This window comes from Melanostigma gelatinosum, assembly GCF_949748355.1.
Source record: "Melanostigma gelatinosum genome assembly, chromosome: 20".
NCBI classification, from domain to species: Eukaryota; Metazoa; Chordata; class Actinopteri; order Perciformes; family Zoarcidae; genus Melanostigma; species Melanostigma gelatinosum.
In genome coordinates, this window is record NC_136653.1 from 14,266,133 (window position 1) to 14,283,453 (window position 17,321).

At 42.9% G+C, this 17,321-nt stretch overlaps 1 protein-coding gene across 2 annotated transcripts; it reads right to left on the reverse strand.

Moving 5' to 3' along the window:
* Nucleotides 1–2,316: 2,316 nt before the first annotated feature.
* LOC306794172 (1-phosphatidylinositol 4,5-bisphosphate phosphodiesterase delta-1-like) lies at nt 2,317–15,550 on the reverse strand. Of its 2 annotated transcripts, none has more exons than XM_079292123.1 (15): nt 15,371–15,550; nt 12,190–12,348; nt 8,722–8,950; nt 8,436–8,565; nt 8,102–8,330; nt 7,805–8,006; nt 7,523–7,667; nt 7,261–7,413; nt 6,091–6,240; nt 5,852–6,008; nt 5,630–5,746; nt 5,348–5,526; nt 3,702–3,837; nt 3,445–3,594; nt 2,317–3,283 (listed from the first exon to the last, which is right to left on the reverse strand). In XM_079292123.1, exons 1-15 carry the CDS (start codon nt 15,399–15,401, stop codon nt 3,192–3,194), a joined length of 2,259 nt encoding a protein of 752 aa, XP_079148249.1. In that variant the 5' UTR covers nt 15,402–15,550; the 3' UTR covers nt 2,317–3,191. The 2 variants fall into 2 exon arrangements, with proteins under 2 accessions (XP_079148249.1, XP_079148248.1); XM_079292122.1 differs by lacking the exon at nt 15,371–15,550 and adding an exon at nt 14,184–14,320.
* Nucleotides 15,551–17,321: the final 1,771 nt, after the last annotated feature.

The window sequence follows — 17,321 nt, forward strand, 5'->3', positions numbered from 1 at the left end:
CCTATGGATGGAATTCAACAGAGACTGAACATAAACAAGCACTTGGTCCAATGCAAAGCTTGATAATATTATGTTAAATGAGGGCTTTACTGTATGTATCCTACATGCTTAACTCAGTGCTGTGATTTTATGTCACATTCTGGCACAGAGAGTGATCTGATTTGTGTAGGGTGTTGTCCTGGTCTGGTACATACCTGCCATTTGTGCTCTAGCCTCTCCCCTCTGGCTGTTTACACTGCATAGTTCAGAGTGTGATCCCTCCACATCACACCATGCAACGTCCTTACACTGATCCACTGACAGCAGCTGAAGCCGTCTATCCTGAGTAGACATTCCAGTACAGTCTTGACTCAAACAGAAATATGTGCCAAAGCAACATATTCAAAGCTACACGAGCAGGTGTTGGTTATCATGCATGCGTAGCCCATCTCCTGCTCTTTCTGGCCACTGGGGGATTGTTAAAGGTCAGGCTTTTTGTTGTTGTTGGTGTCACTAATATGGCAGGATACTAAACACTAAATAGTGTTTGTGCATTTGACACACAAGCTCCTGCTGTTAAAACATAGCCTGATACATGGGGGCTTAGACAGGTCACGCTTTGTGTGCCTCTCTATTATCAGTGTCTGCCAGCCTGTTCTGTCCTATATGAACTCTCATGTTGGGGCAAGTCTTGAGGAAATAAAAAGAAGAAGCTCTGTCTGCCAAACCACGAGGAGCTACAAAGTGAGTTCAACAATCGCTCTTTTTGAGAATCCCACTCGAGCACCGCCTGATCAGCACAGTCAAAGATTTTGTTTTAGGTGTCTTTGGAATCTTTGCCTGCTCAACGAATCACTTTGAATTTAGTCACAGCTCAGTTAAACTCAGAGATGTCCTGATCGCAGTCTTTTTCTACGTATCCGGATTAGAGTCTTAATATTGAATATCTGCCAAATACAATCTAATGTTATTGTTTGTTTTGTGGTTCATGTAGTAAAACAGCTTTAAGGCATACAAAGGCTACTGTAACATTTCAGTAAAATACAGAACAGCACAAATACACGATTAGTTAATTAAGCTGTTCACTCAGTTTGTTTAAAAATAGACACAAAATAACTACAAGGAAACACAAAATGAACTACAAGGAAACACAAAATAACTACAAGGAAACACAAAATGAACTACAAGGAAACACAAAATGAATACAAAGTGTCACAAAATGAGTGCTTGGAGACACAACATGACACCAAGAAACACAACACTCATCTCTTTGTACTACTGGTACAAAGAGAAACAAAATGACGACAAAGAGACACAAAACAACTCCAAGAGACATGAAATAAATACAAAGTGTCACAAAATGAGTGCTTGGAGACACAAAATGACACCAAGTAGACTCAAAACAACTACAAGCACACAAAACAACTACAAAGAGACACAAAATAACTACAAAGAGACAAAATCTGTACAAAAAGTCACAAAATAACTACAAAGAGACACAAAATGAGTACAAAAAGTAAAAAAATAACTACAAAGAGAGACAAATTGACAAGAAAGTTGCACAGTGACTTCAAAAATAAGAAACACAAAGTAACTACATCGACAATAAATGGCTACAAAGAAACACTGTCTCTTTTCAGCCTGCCCACCTGTAAGGAGGGCCCGTTTACACGTCTGTGCCAAGGACCCCGTTGACTCAAAATCCCTCTCTGGTTGTAAATGTGATTCAGTTATAATTAGTGATGTATTAACACAGAGAGTACAGTAGAGGTCAGTCTAACTGTTTCCTGTCCTCTGTGCTCTGATTGAAGGATTACCTCTCTGATGTTGCTTTTGAGAGCCTGCTTGGAACGACTCGTTCAGACTTCAAGCGCCTGCCAAAGTGGAGGCAGAGTGATATGAAGAAAAAAGCAGGACTTTTCTGAGACACATGCACCGTTGGATTTACAGGGAAACAATGTCAAACCGGTCTCACTTTTATTCAGACAACAAACTCACTGAAGAAGCATTTTAGCTGTCAGCTGAAAGACAAGATCGGTCCTTGATCATTTCACCTGATTTTAGTTTTTTATTTCTGACTGTTTTCCACAATAAACCAAGTTAAAGTGATTACAGATGTTAGAATTAGTTTATTAATATGATTCTGAATAAATACTAAATCAAGGACACAATTTAGACTTAAATTAAGACTTAAATTAAGATTTGCAATTGTTGTGCTTTATATTTATCCATATCTTTCAATGTTTTATGCTAATTGTTCCATGATCTGATATTCCTCACGATATTATTGTTATTAGCCGAATCACTTCATGATGAATAAACACACAAAAGCTTGAATGAAGGACTCTGCTGGTTTTATTTGAGAGCTCGTGAAAATTCATACAAGAGACAAGACAAGTACGATAGAAAATATTAGTTTGACATGAAATACTTGACAAGATGAATTAACGCTGAATATGTTAAAAGCAGATTTGTGTATGATACAGTTCATTTCTTGATATGCTCATAATGTTGCAGTCAAAAATAGTCATCATTAAAACATTGACAAACATTGTGGAGCAAAGCAAGGCAAGTTTATTTGTAGAGCACATTTCAACAACAAGGCAATTCAAAGTGCTTCACATAAAACCATAAAAAGCATCAGACACACACGTGTCTCTCTCGATGGGCAAAACATTCACGTTTTGATATCATACTGTTTATTCTGTTGCTCCAGTGACCAACATCATAACCGCACTAAACTTAAATCAAGGCAGAGTCACGAAAACAGTTCAGTGCTCGTTGTGTTTCTTGACAAATACATTGTTTCCATGAGCATGATTTGTATGATCCTGAAGGGATATAAAGCCATAAGAAATCTATAAGAAATAAAATACTATTCAGAAAAACTGAATTATATACACATTACTCCTCTAGTTATTGTACCCTCCCCCTCCCCCAATATGGCAAATACAGTTGAATGACTTTCTTTAAATACTTTCCCACACTGCTCTTTCACTCACTCTGAACTCTCAACCATACTTCTTTTTTAAAAAAAAGCTAAAATTACACAATGACCGGAAAGTGTTACGCATAAAACGGTGAGGCAGGACCTGCGGCTTGGCAGATGACAAACTTAAAATATATTCAGCATTAAAACTGGACAAATTCTTTCAAAGAGTTCCTTAAAAAAAAATGCTGTTGCTGACATGAAGGTTTATCCAAACGTGGTCCTACGGGGCGTCTATGAGCATGAGATGCACAAAGAGTCCGGCCGAGCAGATGACGTCACCTCTCTTGGTGAGCAGCGGGACGTGGCGATACCCTGGAAAAAAGGAAGTGAGTTGTAGCTTCGTCGGCAAATCAGTGTAAGAAACACTTCATACATTATATGAACCACGAAAAACAGTCATATGATTTACATCTTGCTGTTGTCCATCTAATTGTTTTGATAGTTCAAACTCTGTTTAAGCTGGACTCTCTTACCGTTCTGTACGCTGGTGAGCGGTAGGCAGTACTGCCCGATGTGGTCATTGTGGGACGCTGTGTCATAGTCCTCCACCACAAACCGCAGCATGGCCAGCTCTGGGACGTGGATGTCAAACGTGAAATTCTCATTCCACGTCGGGTTGAACCCTGCAGGGAGGGATTATTTTTCAGCGTGTGACATTTGCTCAGAGGTAAAACTGAACAATGCGGTGTGTGTCCATATCTGTGTATGTGTATGTGGGTTACACACTCACCATTGTTATCGATGTGGTGTGTCTCCTTGCTGGCGTTGTCTGCCGGGACGCCGTAGATCTCCACTCTCACCAGAGGGTCAACGATGGATTTTTGTTTGTCCTTGTTGATTTTAGGTAACTGCTGAGCTGAGATCACCTTTTGTATCGAGAAACAAAACACAAATATGTAACAATACAAATATGAAGAGAGAAGAAAATCATGTCTGCAGCATGAAAAGTCATTAGCAAATATCAGAGATTTAAAGCACAAATTCAAAAGCTTGACTCCACGGGGCACCTTTAACTTTACTTTAGGGCCCAGACACCCCGAGCATTGGCTATTTTATCGCTGTTGGTGATTAAGCATCCGTCGGTGAGGGAAATCAGTCTGTTTGGCTGTTCAGCCTCATCTGGACATTCCAATACACGAAAATTGTCAAAACAATTTGTCCATCTGGAATGAAGCTAACTGGTGAGCGAGATTGGTGTGAAAATGGTCGACAAACTGCTTTGGTTCACGTATGTATCATAACAACGGCTTGTATATCCGCTGTCTAGGTCTTCCTGTTTCCCTTTTCGAATGGCGAATGCAGACCACCGTTACCTGCTAGTACAGAGAGTTCTTTCCTGTCGCGCAGCCACAGAACGTACACGCTAGATAGTCGTTGGCTGTGATCTTTGCAGTGTGGTCAAGTGCAACACAGGCGACGTGAGGCAGCACAACAGTCTGCCTTTGACTGAGAACGCTGGTTCTTTGATGTGACTTTGGTGTGACCTCTTTATGTCTTCTTCTTCTTCTTTAAAATTGACTGGCGAGTCGCAACCAACTTTCAGGGTAACCTTTTCTTCACTGTTCACCTACTACCAACTAAATCCTACGGTCTAATCCCGTTTCTTTAAGAAATCGCAACAGTGCCCTGCAGCACTCTCGCCATTCTCCGTCCACTGCCAGAACTCCCTCCAAACTCCACTTCCGTCCCAAATGACATATTTTTTGCTTCAAGATGTTCCTGTCTGAATTGTATCATTGACATTTCAGGATAACATGCTCCACGTCTTCCGTAACATTACAAATAGTGCACTTATCTGAGTCCATTTTTGCCATTAAATATAGAGTTGAGTTAAGTCCTGTATGTCCGAACCTCAAACTTGATATTATGACCTCCTCTCTTCTATACTTCCCTTTGTATGTATTCACATTTCTGGATTTCTGAATGTTATAAACCTCTTTATGTCACAGCTCTGTCACTTCTATCTAGTTTTTTCCACCTCTCACTCACCTAATCGGCTCATTCAGTGCACCTGCCAGTCACACTCGCCTCATCAGCTCATTACTCTCACCTGCTCACTCTGCCTCCTCCACTATTTAAACCCCTGCCTCACACACACTCACTGCCAGATCGTTCTCTGCTTTCATGCAAGACTTTCCCGCCTACACCCTTGGACTGAGTCCCTGTTGCCGACCCTGCCTCTGGCCTGGTAACTCGCTCAGCCGTCTGTCCTTGACCACGAGAACCTGTCACTGTTTTCCTGAGAATATTCTTCCTGTCGTGTGTGTCGAAGAAAATAAAGAATTCAAGTCAAGCTATTCCTGGTGTTAGTCGTACTGTTCCTGGGTCCTTACTACACCCGTAACACTTTAGGGTTAAACTGCAAAGAACTCTCACCATCACGTTAAAGGTCTTCTTCTTCAGCCAGGGACCTTTGGAAAGTGTGCTGGGGTCAAATTGAGAGGACAGGCTTCTCTGAAATTCTGGTTTCAGGATGTAGCCACAAGCACCGTTTGGCAGAAACCGACCCTGGTTTATGTGCATCTCCTTGGAGGGAGTCTGGAAGTTCAACGCCACTAAAAACCAAATCGGAGAGAGAAGGGAGTGAAACCTCAACTATAAACTGTAACACTCAATATGCTAATGGCTGGATCTCTGCATATAGTAAAGGGAGCGTACCTATCTGGCAGCCAACGTTCCACATGGGCACTGGGTTAAAGTTGGAGGAGTCAGTTCTGGAGCCAGCAGGGTAGATCCTACTGAGTTTGTCTATGTTGTGATGGATGTAGGGAGTCGCTACAACAACACATTGAAACAGTTCTCATACTCTGCTCATGAGAAATCAATCATACAGGAATTTGTCAGTTAGGTTAGTAAGTAGGTTAGTAGGTTAGTGTTTACCTGAAGTCTGAGCCAGGTTGACAGCTTTGCTCTCCTTGAATGAGGACATCTCATAGAAGGCTTGCATTTCCTTGGCGTGTTCAAAGCCATTGAAATGGACACTCTTGCAGTAGATGACCACGTTTGAGAGCTCTTTGGCAAGTTTAATTTTTGATTTCTAAAAGGAGACAGGATAGCAGCTCAGTTTCGTTGAAGTAAACGCATTTATTAAAATAATGTATTACTGACACTTGACGCACCTTTGATTTGGCTTTCTGTCCGTTCTCCTTAGAATCTGCAGCCTCATCCTCCTCAGACACGGTGCCTTCCTCTACAACGCTGTTATTGTTGAGGGCAGCATCCAGTTTGTTCAATCGCTTCCCCTTGATGAGGAACTTCCCCTTCAGCTCCTGCACAGAAACCGACAAAATGTGTGTTTATGTGTTATGCAATTCATAAACATAATGTGCCACTCAATAGCTCAATGAAGGGAAGCATATTCTTGTCTTTCAATGGACAAAAAACATGTGTTATTGATTGCTTATCACGCCCTCTCAGCAGCCAATGACAGAGAGGAAAATGCTGTGTAATGGATAATTATAATTTCCTCGCAAGTTCACAATGACACAGGCATTCATCCCATGGGTGCTACATTCGAACAGGGCTTGGGGATGTCACTGAAAAAGGATTTGACGTGCTAATTTTGCCCTCCTCTCTTTTAGCCCGCCTCTAGTGCTGAGGACATTTTCAATACATCCATCATAGATGTTTATTATTTAAGATATAATAAGGGCTAAAGGAAGAGAGCTTTATGGGGGAGATTACAGTGAACAATAAGTTCGTAGCAGAAAAAAGAGCATTGATATAATGCTTGATTAATGACATGCACACCTAGACAAACACTAGAAACTAGCCCATGTTCACATACAAATGAAACTCAGTGTAGTGCAGATCTCGGCCAGGTGTGGCTCCTCTTCCCTCCCAAACAAAGAAGAGTTGCATCTCACTCAGTTGTCGTTCCCGGCTCCATTACAGTCAAGATGGTGGCAAAGATAACCACACCAAACATTTCTTTGTCTGTTTTTGAGACACGCCCCAAAATGTGGCCAGGAACAGACTTGGTAAAGCTTGTTTTTAGCCGATTGCCGGAAATGCCTCTTGCAGCTCTTACCGGCCAGTTCAGAGGAGTCAGCGGTCAATGACGGTATAAAAAAACCAAACAAAGCAAAAATCTCCAATCACCGCATCCACGCGGAGTCCTCAAGCAACACATTACGTCAGGAGGAGATAACTCTTGTTGGACGAGGTGTTCTCTCGCACACTGCCTCACAGTCGGACCCTTTGACTATTTATGAATGTAAACAGGAAAGTGAAGTGGTTCATTAGCTTAAGAGGTGGCAGTTTTTGTTAATTTTCTGAGATTTACACACCTCAGGTGAGGGGAAGTTGGTGGGCATGGTGTTGCCCAGAGGCTTTGTGACCAAAGCATCAGCCAGGATGGAGATCAAGTGATGGGCCATGAGCTTCTGTTGGTCCACGGTGCAGTGGTTCTCCAGGGACAGGATCACTGGGTAGTCAGATGTCTGGAGAAACGAAGGAAACAACCATTCAGTGGAGGTGAAGCTCTCCATAACTGTCCGAGTGAGAAGAACAGGGATGGATTGGAAATGCAATCATCGCGATGGAACATACTTTGAAGGCGAAGTCTTTGATGGCTTTAATGACGTCTCTAAAGAGCACTTTGGACGTGAGTGTGTATCCGTGGTAAATGACAGGCTCGCCGTTAGCCCCGTCCCAACAGTCCAGCTCCACACAGCGACAGCTCTTCATCAGTGCTCTGCAGGGAAAAACAATCTTCATGAAAACCTGGGATCACTGCACTCCAGCACATGTTGACATGGCTGTTGTCAGAACTCAAGAAGCAGTTTCCCCTTCAGTTAATGTTACATACAGTTTGTTAGTAAAAGTAGTTACTTTATGTAGGCTTCTGTGCTGCTGGGTCCTTTGAGTTGGTCTGCCATCAGGTATGTGTTGTGTGAGGAGGAGATGTAGTAATGGTTGAGGGGCTGGTGCATGTCCTGATACACCGGTTTGTGGGCCGGGTTGAGGATGAAGCCCTCCTCATGGTGCATGTACATCAGGAAGCCGTCTTTGGACATGCGCTTCTTCTGCTTCGCTGGTGGACAGACAGACCCGGTGAATATGACACGATATGTGGATTGTGACCGTGTGTCTCTCAATACTGTGTTGTGTAAAACTCCTTAGCCCTACCTGTCTCATCCACCTCGTGTTTTTCAATCAGCTTGAGAGCGTCTTCCATGGACACCTCCTCCCTCTGCTCAGTCAACAGGAAGTTGAGCAGGTCTCTGGAGCTCATCTGACCATCTGTTCTAGCGTAATTTCCGTAAATCACATCTATCTCTTCGCGGTATGTCAGCAGGTCGTAGAAGTGCTTGATCTCTGAGCCCTCCAGGGTGCCTGAATTGGACTCGTCACATTTCTATGACACGATGAAACACATACTAGATTTTAAGTTTGGCGAACTGTGCGTTTTTATGGATAACATATCAAGATCTGCAGGATGCAACGGCTCGTTGCGACTCACCTTGAAAAGTTCCGCTGCGTAAGTGTCGTCCACTTTGATGTTGACCTGTCTCAGGAAGTGCTTCAGCTCCTTCAGGGTCATCTTGTTGTCCTCATTCTTGTCTGCTTTCCGCATGCAGTTGATGATCCAACTGACATTTAGATTTAAGAATTATATTTGAACTAATTAAGAACAAAACAACAAATCTGGCACAGCAAAAAGGCACTTATCTCCTCTCATGAGTTCCATTTTGGGAAACACATTTGCAAACACATCCTTCACTAAAAGACCCAGAAGTCAAGGATACTGCTCACTCTTCTGCTGCCGGCTGAGGTTGTGCATGTTGCTCATGATCTTGTCCAGGCCGTTGACCCACTGTTTCGCCTCCTCCCCGTTGGCTGCCATCAGGTCCAGATTATTCTTGCGGCCCTTGAAGATGATGGAGAAGCACTGGTCTTCAACACTGCTGTGGGTGTGTTTATTAAGCCCCTCCGACTGACGGCCCATGCGCACTGAATCAATGTCATCGATGGAGACTGTTTGGAGGGAGGAAGGGCTTCGTTAGAGATTTCCAAATTGAATGATTTTCCTGTAATTTAGCCGTTATCAGAAGAGAATAACTGTTGCACACTTGAAGTTTAATGCAAAAAATATATCACAGAAATTGAACATTAAAAATTGCTTTTTCTGTTGATTACCAATTCTGTCATCAGCAGTCGTGATAATTGTTAATATCTTCTTAGAATCATATTCACAGTAGTTTTCAGTGTGATGACTCGGAACAACCACGACGTCGCTGGAAGTCACACTTGGCCCTTTAAAGCAAACCTTGACGATCCGCCCTTAGACAAGTCAGTATCTTGAGGCAGCAGACTTTTTGTCCTGGTGTCCACAAACAACACAGAGCGCCACAAACTGCTTTTACATCTTATCTACAGGAAGGCTTTTGTTTCTGTGTGGTAGCTCGCTTCTGTGGCCTTCACTCGTGAGCCACAACAGTTGAATATTTACACATCCGGCAAACACACAGCAACATCAGCAGTCATTTGTGTTGCTATGTTTTTAGCCCCCTACGACTAATACTCACTCTCCTAGCTGTGTTTTATGCTGAATCAGCTCCTGAGGGGAATCTCTCGGTCTTTAGCTTCTAAATGCAGCACGACGTTCACTATATCAGCTAGATGCTGACTTTGTCTGTCTGCTGTAAAGTTGTGGGCTACAAAACCAAAACTGAACGACGCAAAGAGCGACCCCTTTCCCATCACATTACATTATTTGATTCGCTATAGAAGTGCAGTTCTACAAGTAAAACAACTTGATATAGTCTGGAACAACTGAGAAGATGAATGCAAAATACGTTGTTTTCCTCCCAAACAAATCTCTTATCATAAGAGACATAATCAGACATAAATTGTGGTGAGATAGGATCTTCTCCAACATAATTTTTTGTTACTACATGTCATGTAAACATGTTGCATAACAACAGTAGGTTGAGCTGGAATCTTGTTTCCCAAAAACTGAACGATGCAACAGTTTTAGATGAAGAGCCCTCAGAGACGGTCTCTAAGAGATGGCCGCTCAGACATTTTGCTGTTGTCTGCTGAATATTTGGATTCTTTGGCAACACAAACACATTCCATGGAGATTTGATAACTGAGTTTCACGTTTGATGCAGTCCGGCCTCACTTGATCTTCTCGCCTCACACACTGGCAACACGTGGGCGAAACATAAAATGTTATGATCGACATATATTGTGTTAAACGGCCACACAAAGAGAACATTTACTGAAGGTCTCTGCACACAAAGCCTGTTTTCACCCATACATTGGGGGGGGTCCTGCTCTGTTGTTGAGCAGCTTAATGTACGGGAGAGCATGATGTAATCACCCTAAATGGCAACAACCGCCCTGGTAACAAAACACCAGAAGCTTAGCTAAGAGGCCATATGTTGAAGCTGGGTTACAATCACAGTGTCTCCACCCTTTACATCCTACAGGCTGGGGAGTCTGGTGAAGAGCGGCCATTGTTCCTGAGAGAATCAGAGACTGTCTAGGGGGCAGAATGAATCTGAAGGTCAGATTACTCTGAGAGAATAACTCCCGACAGTGAGGGGGCGGTGTGGAGAAACACACCCTACGCTTGGTGGTTTACACTCAGCTGACTGCCGGATGAACAAAATACCTTGGAGGCACTCACCAGAAGGGCAGTGTTTGTCTAAGCAGCGCTTGCACATTATGCCCACAAAAACAGACCACCGTAGATTAGTTTAGGGTTTGTGAATTTGGATTATTTTCAGAGAGTCCAATCTCTCCACAATGTCCACGTCATGTCATCCGTGTCCTGCCCGGCATTGCTTGAATACCAGATGAAATTGAATACAATGAGATGATTGTGCAAGTTCAAAGTTCCTGCGGCTGTTTTCAAAACTCTTTTCTTCAAAGAGAACACAGCATTGATCAGGGATGAGGGTGTTTGTTGTTAGTTTGCTGTATGTCCGTGTGTGAATGTAAGCTTATGATGGCGTATTAGATGTATTAAATCAGTATGCTGTTCTCTTCTGAAAAGGCCCAATTCATGGCAACGTCAAGTCTGGATGCTTATGATAACATGGTGATTCTGGATTAAAATCACGAGTATTTACTGATTGCTAAATACGAAAGTATAATTTGATGAGGTCATCCACTGCAGGCATAATACACAGCAAGTGGCGGCGTTGGTGGTGTGAGGTTGATCCAACCGTGCAAAGTGAAGCGGTGTGGTTCCTTCACAACAACAACACTCATTCTTGCAGAAGGCGGTTTTCTCGGAAATTTGTGAGTTTTTTTTCTCTGAAATTTACAAATGTATTCTTCGCAATTCTAAGTTTTTACTCTGAATATTACTCCCCCATATACCTACAGTCACAGGGCGTGGGAAAAAGAGAACAGGAGCTTTTTACAGTCCATTGGGACGAATGAGAAGTGAGTGGAGGGCATTTCTCTCACTCAGTGGATGGTTTACAGCCACTTCATGGAAATGTGTCTGTAGAAATGAAACAACTTCTGCTCCGGTGAAGCAGCAGAAGAATCTCTTGGTTAAAAACAATACGTGCTTTCGAGTTGATCGGTAATTGCGGGTAGCTCGAGCCCACAGGAAAGCAATAAAACATGCACGCTTATTTCCGAAAACAAGGAAATGCCTGCGACTTCAAGGCCCGTCTCTCAGCCAGTTTGGTCATGTTAAATATCAGCTTCGACACATGACCGTTCACACGACCGTATCGATCGATATCACCTCTGTGTCTGTAAGTGGAAGATTAGGCGCACTGCTCTGTCTTTCAGTGTTTGTTCAAGGCTCAGGCTCGGGACAGAGGTTATCAGGTCTGGTGGCATCAGCCCAGAGGACGCATCCATACATTCACACCCCGACAGTGGCTTACTACACCAGAAATCTGAGGGAAATAATCTCTCTCACACACATGGACAAACACTAGTATTTTCCAGTCTGTCTTTGGCCTCACAGCAGTATGCACCGCTCACATATTCACGAGTAGCAGTGGGGTTTGAGGGGTGTGTTTGCAAGAAGCTGTTGTTGAGATCTGAAGGGAGAACTCTATGTTGACAGAATAATAGCAGACAAATGAACAGCTCAAGAAGACAGTGGGTTGGACTAGCCCAAGTGAAAGAAAACTCTCACACAAACTGGAACTCGGGAGGATTCTAGGCTTTGTCGAACTTCTCACATTTTTGTGCCTTATGTAAATAAACAGATGTAACTCGTGTAGAAAACAACTCACAAGTATTTTTCCGCCTGAATACATTGTGGGACTCAAACCACAACGTCTTGCAGTCTTCCTGCAGTTTGAAGAAGCGGTTCTTCTTCCAGGTGCTCGAGCGAATCTTGATCAGCTGCCCGCCGACCAGCAGGAACTGTAGATCTGGATCTCCCTCCAAACCTGCAGGGGTCAAACACAAATCGAATCAATTTAAATGCCGTATAATGTACGATGCACTAGCAAGGGGCTGTTTCTATAGAGGGAAATTATGACATTGTTATTAAGGAAAAATGTGTGATAGTAAGTTTCCAACACAATATTAAACTGTGAACTGCATGCCCCTCTATATAACCTTAGTTTGACTGTGACTCCTGGCTTTCACCAAGACGAATTGCATTTCTTGCTTTCTAATGGGAGCTTTTTCCATGTTATTCATTTGTTTTTGTCTGAAAAAGACCCTGTAAATCTGAGCATGAGCAGCTGCTCGTGAACCAGTTTCTAACATTCCCTGTGTGTACCTCTGTACTCAGCTCTGAGTGTACAGTCCAGTGTTTCATGCAACAGTGCCAGTGGCTTATCATTCAGGTGAAGTGATCAGCTGATTAAATAAGGGTGCGTAACATCTGTAGGAAGCTAACAATAAGCTCACAGGACAATGCTGGCAGGTCAATGTTTAATCAATTTGTTTTCCGTCTGTGCCGATGTGAGGTCAGGCTGGTGCTCGTCAGTGTGTGTGGGAGGGACTGAGCTTTGCACATCACGCCAGCGCATGATGGTCATTAAATATAATACAGAGCAGTTGTGTGAAATGCCTATTGATGTCCTCTCAGTAAGCAAAAGGGCATTTGAGGATAAATGCATTCACAACAACTCAGCTGGGATTGTGTCTGGTTCGTGGGCAGCAACTAAACATTGCAGGCATTTCTTTCTCCCACGGATCGCACCACAGACTCACAGAGGCTGTTTATGAGCCTCTGAACTCAGCGAGGAGGACCAGGCAAAGCAGCTCGAGAGCTTCAAAGCCGCCTCTGCTCAGTCAGGCTTTCTGTCTAGTCGCAGCTTACTTGTTCGTCATCTCCTTGTTCATGTTATCTACTTTACCGTGAAGGAGAGGTCCTTAGTCACCCACCAGGTCTGTGTTATGAAAAGAGAACAGCAGCAAACACTTCCCATATCTGTGGCCTTTGAAGGAACTTTATGAAAATCTGATGTGTTTTCTTTTTTTTCCTTCTTTTGCAGTGTAATCAGTTTCAGACGTGAGGTCGACTACACCCTGTGAGGCAAGCTAGGGCAAGAAGATGCCTGGAATAAGGTGGAATGCCTCAGAGGAATTAGGTAACGAGGTTTCTCACACAACCTCGGAGGGAGGCGGGGTGCTTTTTGTTTTGTTTTCCAGTGAGAAAGTGACAGATGCTCCAAAAGACCCATGTATGGTAGAGAAAGGGTTGAGCAAAACAAGACAAGACAAGATGGTGCAACAGTTTGTCGCTGTGTCAAAGTAGTATTTGCTTATAGTGCTTTATAACAGTTTGCATTGTATTGCTCTGCTGTCCTCTTTTTTTAACATGACTAATAAATCATGTAGGCTGCTACATTTCTTTTCTTCTTTTTGCAAAAAAAGGAGGAGTTCCCCTCTGTCCATTCAGCTCTTTTGAAGGTTGAAACTCCTTCCTGTGTTTGTCCCTTTTTGAAAGACAAAAAGATTGCATGCCATGTGATCCCCCCCCCCTCTCTCTCTCTCTGAGTTGGCATATTGACAGAAAGACTTCACCGAAAGAAAGAATTCACCGCTCCAGGCAATGAGGAAGCCTCCATAAAGCCTCTTTACTGCTCCACACATTCAGTGCGTTTACCTGCTGCAAGTTTCGCTGTGATCACTGATCTATGTTGAATAGAATACACCTTTCAAATGTAGGCCATCAAAACATTAGCCTGCCCGTGCTGGTGAAAATAGCCAGAGCGTCATTTTACGTGAACTCAGGCACATTCACACCTTTTGGGGGGGGGGGACTTACCTAACCGTTTTCCATTCTCCTGCGCAACTCTTTTCACCTGCTCCTGGAAAGCTTGCTCCTCTGATTTCGTCCTTTTCAGGCGCTTATGTAAACAAGACATTGTGGAATAACTTCTTCCTCTTCTTTGTTCATTGATTGATTCTTTTTTTTTTACAGTAAAAACACGAGATATCCAGTCGGTAATGTGTGGAGGAGCAGCAGCAGCCAACACGTCGTTCCCCACCTCACGGGGCGGGTCTAAACTCACAGCTTCTCTGTTATAGTCCCTGCAGCGGTGCATGTCCAGATGTGCACACTCTGCCCGAGGACTATATAGAAAGTTAACGTGATATTCAGTCCTAACATATTATTAGTGTTAAAACATCTCAATGCCATCGAGTTCGGATGACGCTTCTGATCGGCTCTAATAATGCATTCAGGAATTTTAGAAGAACACTGTTGTCAGACTTTCCTTGAAGAATGGAAAATACATTATCGGCTACAATACAACTTTAAATGCATGTTGCATGTGCGCAGTTTAAACGCTTTTTTTTGGACAAACAATTAGGAAGCTAAAATCTTGAATAAGTCCGTAAATCCTATTTGAGTGATGAGCTGTGAAATAGCGCCACCCAGTGGTGGTAATGCGTCTACTGTCGCCCACTTACACATATACTTTCTAAATATTTGTAATTCATTTACAAGCGTTCTGGTTGTGGACAGACATGACACCGGCACGTGTTTGGTATTCTGCTGTTGCGTGAAACATGATATTGTCCTGGAAACAAAAACTAAACCACCGAACACTTTGAATATTTGGGTGGCAAATTTGTTGTCAGAGACAGAAAAAAACCGGTGATGTGTCAACATCAACCATTAAGTAGGCTACATGTTGGATTGTATTTATCTCAAACTCATCCGGGAACCTAAACCACAAATATACCAAAACAACAACAAAAATAGTAGTTGTAGACATGTATTTTCTTTTCTTTTAAAAACTTCCAAGCAACTTTTAGATACAGATGAAATGAAGTCACAAAAACTCTTATTGCCAAAATCCCATGAACATAAGTACACCAGATATTTTCCACCCCCCCCCCCCCCCCCCCCCACTGCATGTGAAACACTTCAACAGGTGAGCTCTTGGATGCAGTATAGAATAATTCAACAGGCGGTATAAATCTGTGCGTCACCACACACCAACTCACCGTGTTTCCCAACTGTGCCATTTGACTCCATTCTGATTCCAGTCAAATGATATCACCATGAGCCGAGTCCTCTCCTCCTCCAGAGTATAGTGTCACTTATGTTCCAGGAGTTACCGCAACCATACACCCGTCTGCTCGTTGTACGTAGGGATTAGATCCAACGTGTGTGCCCCTCTGAGCCTATCCACACAGTGCACACTTAATGCCAGCCCATCAGGCTCTTATACGCCGTCAGTCCACACCCACTGCCACACCGGTCTGACAAGTCCAGCACCGTGTCCTTAAAACATTCATTCAGCTGCCTGGCAGAGCGAAACTACACCTATGGCTGGAATTCAACAGAGACTAAAAATAAACAAGCACTTGGTCCAATGCAAAGCTTGATAATATTATGTTAAATGAGGGCTTTACTGTATGTATCCTGCATGCTTAACTCAGTGCTGTGATTTTATGTCACATTCTGGCACAGAGAGTGATCTGATTTGTGTAGGGTGTTGTCCTGGTCTGGTACATACCTGCCATTTATAGTGTGCTCTAGCCTCTCCCCTCTGGCTGTTTACACATCGTTAGTGTTCAGAGTGTGATGTTCAAACATAGCCTGATACATGGGGGCTTAGACAGGTCACGCTTTGTGTGCCCATTATCAGTGTCTGCCAGCCTGTTCTGTCCTACATGAACTCTCATGTTGTCACAAGTCTTGAGGCGGAAAAAGAAGAAGCTCTGTCTGGAAAAACCACGAGGAGCTACAAAGTGACCTCAACAATCGCTCTCTTTGAGAATCCCACTCGAGCACCGCCTGATCAGCACAGTCAAAGATTTTGTTTTGGGTGTCTTTGGAATCTTTGCCTGCTTAACGAAACACAGAGTTTAGTATGTGTTTCAAAAGCGTTACTTCTTGTAGAAACTGCTCTTTTTGCATGCAGCCACAGGCAAATGCTTTGAAAATACTTTGCATGACACAATTTGCAGAAAACCACCAACCTGTGACACTATCCGTCAGTACCTGGACTTCTGCATTGTATGCAAGAACAGCCAGCTGCTCTTTCCAAGTAGCTTCTGCGAAAATAAGTCACACAGGCAGCAGCGACGATACCACACCTCAAATGACAGTATGCAGTATGCGGGTGTATGTTTGATAAACATGCTGCATCTGCTGTCACGAGTTGTCTCATATGGTTCAGTGTGTCAGGTGAGAGTCACAAAATGCTTCAGAAATTCAGACAAATTGAAATCATCCTAATTGAATCAAGTGAAAACCATCTTTAATCACTAACTCGATGTAGCACGCGTCTGCCAATTGAACTTGAAAAGCTTAAGTTGTAGTTTTGTAACGCAAGTGATGACTTCAATGAATATCAATCAATCATAATCATCATCAATCATCTTCGAATTATTTATTTTGTCAATGTTTCAGTGACTTTTAAGACAGTAGGGGAACTTTTGTATAAGGCCAATAGTTTATTCATGTATTATTGTTTTATAAAGTTCAGCAGTGGAAAGAAAGTAAGTTGGATAGCCCTTCATTTAGGTTCAATTTACAGATAGACTACTTTACTCAAGTCAGCTGTTACTTTTCATTTTGAGATTTTACCCAAAAAACACATAGGCCTACAGCTATTTGCTAAAGGTGGTTCCAGTGAACCAGCAGTTCCCAAACGTTTTGGCTCATGTAGCCTACATTATACAGTTAAAATGTTAAAATAAAGGTTAAAAGGCATGTTTTGTTTGTTTGTTTTACAGTGAAATAACGTGTATTTTTCTGAGACCTCCTTCCTGGAGTGGACTGTCTACAGCGGATGTACCCTTTGCTGTTGCTATGGCAACAGTACACAAGTATAGCGGAACGGCAGCGAGCACAGAAGGACTTCAACAACATTCACTTTCATCCACAGCTTTAGCAAGCTGAACTATGTTTATAGGTTGTGCTAGGAACTCGTCTGGCTAACGCTAC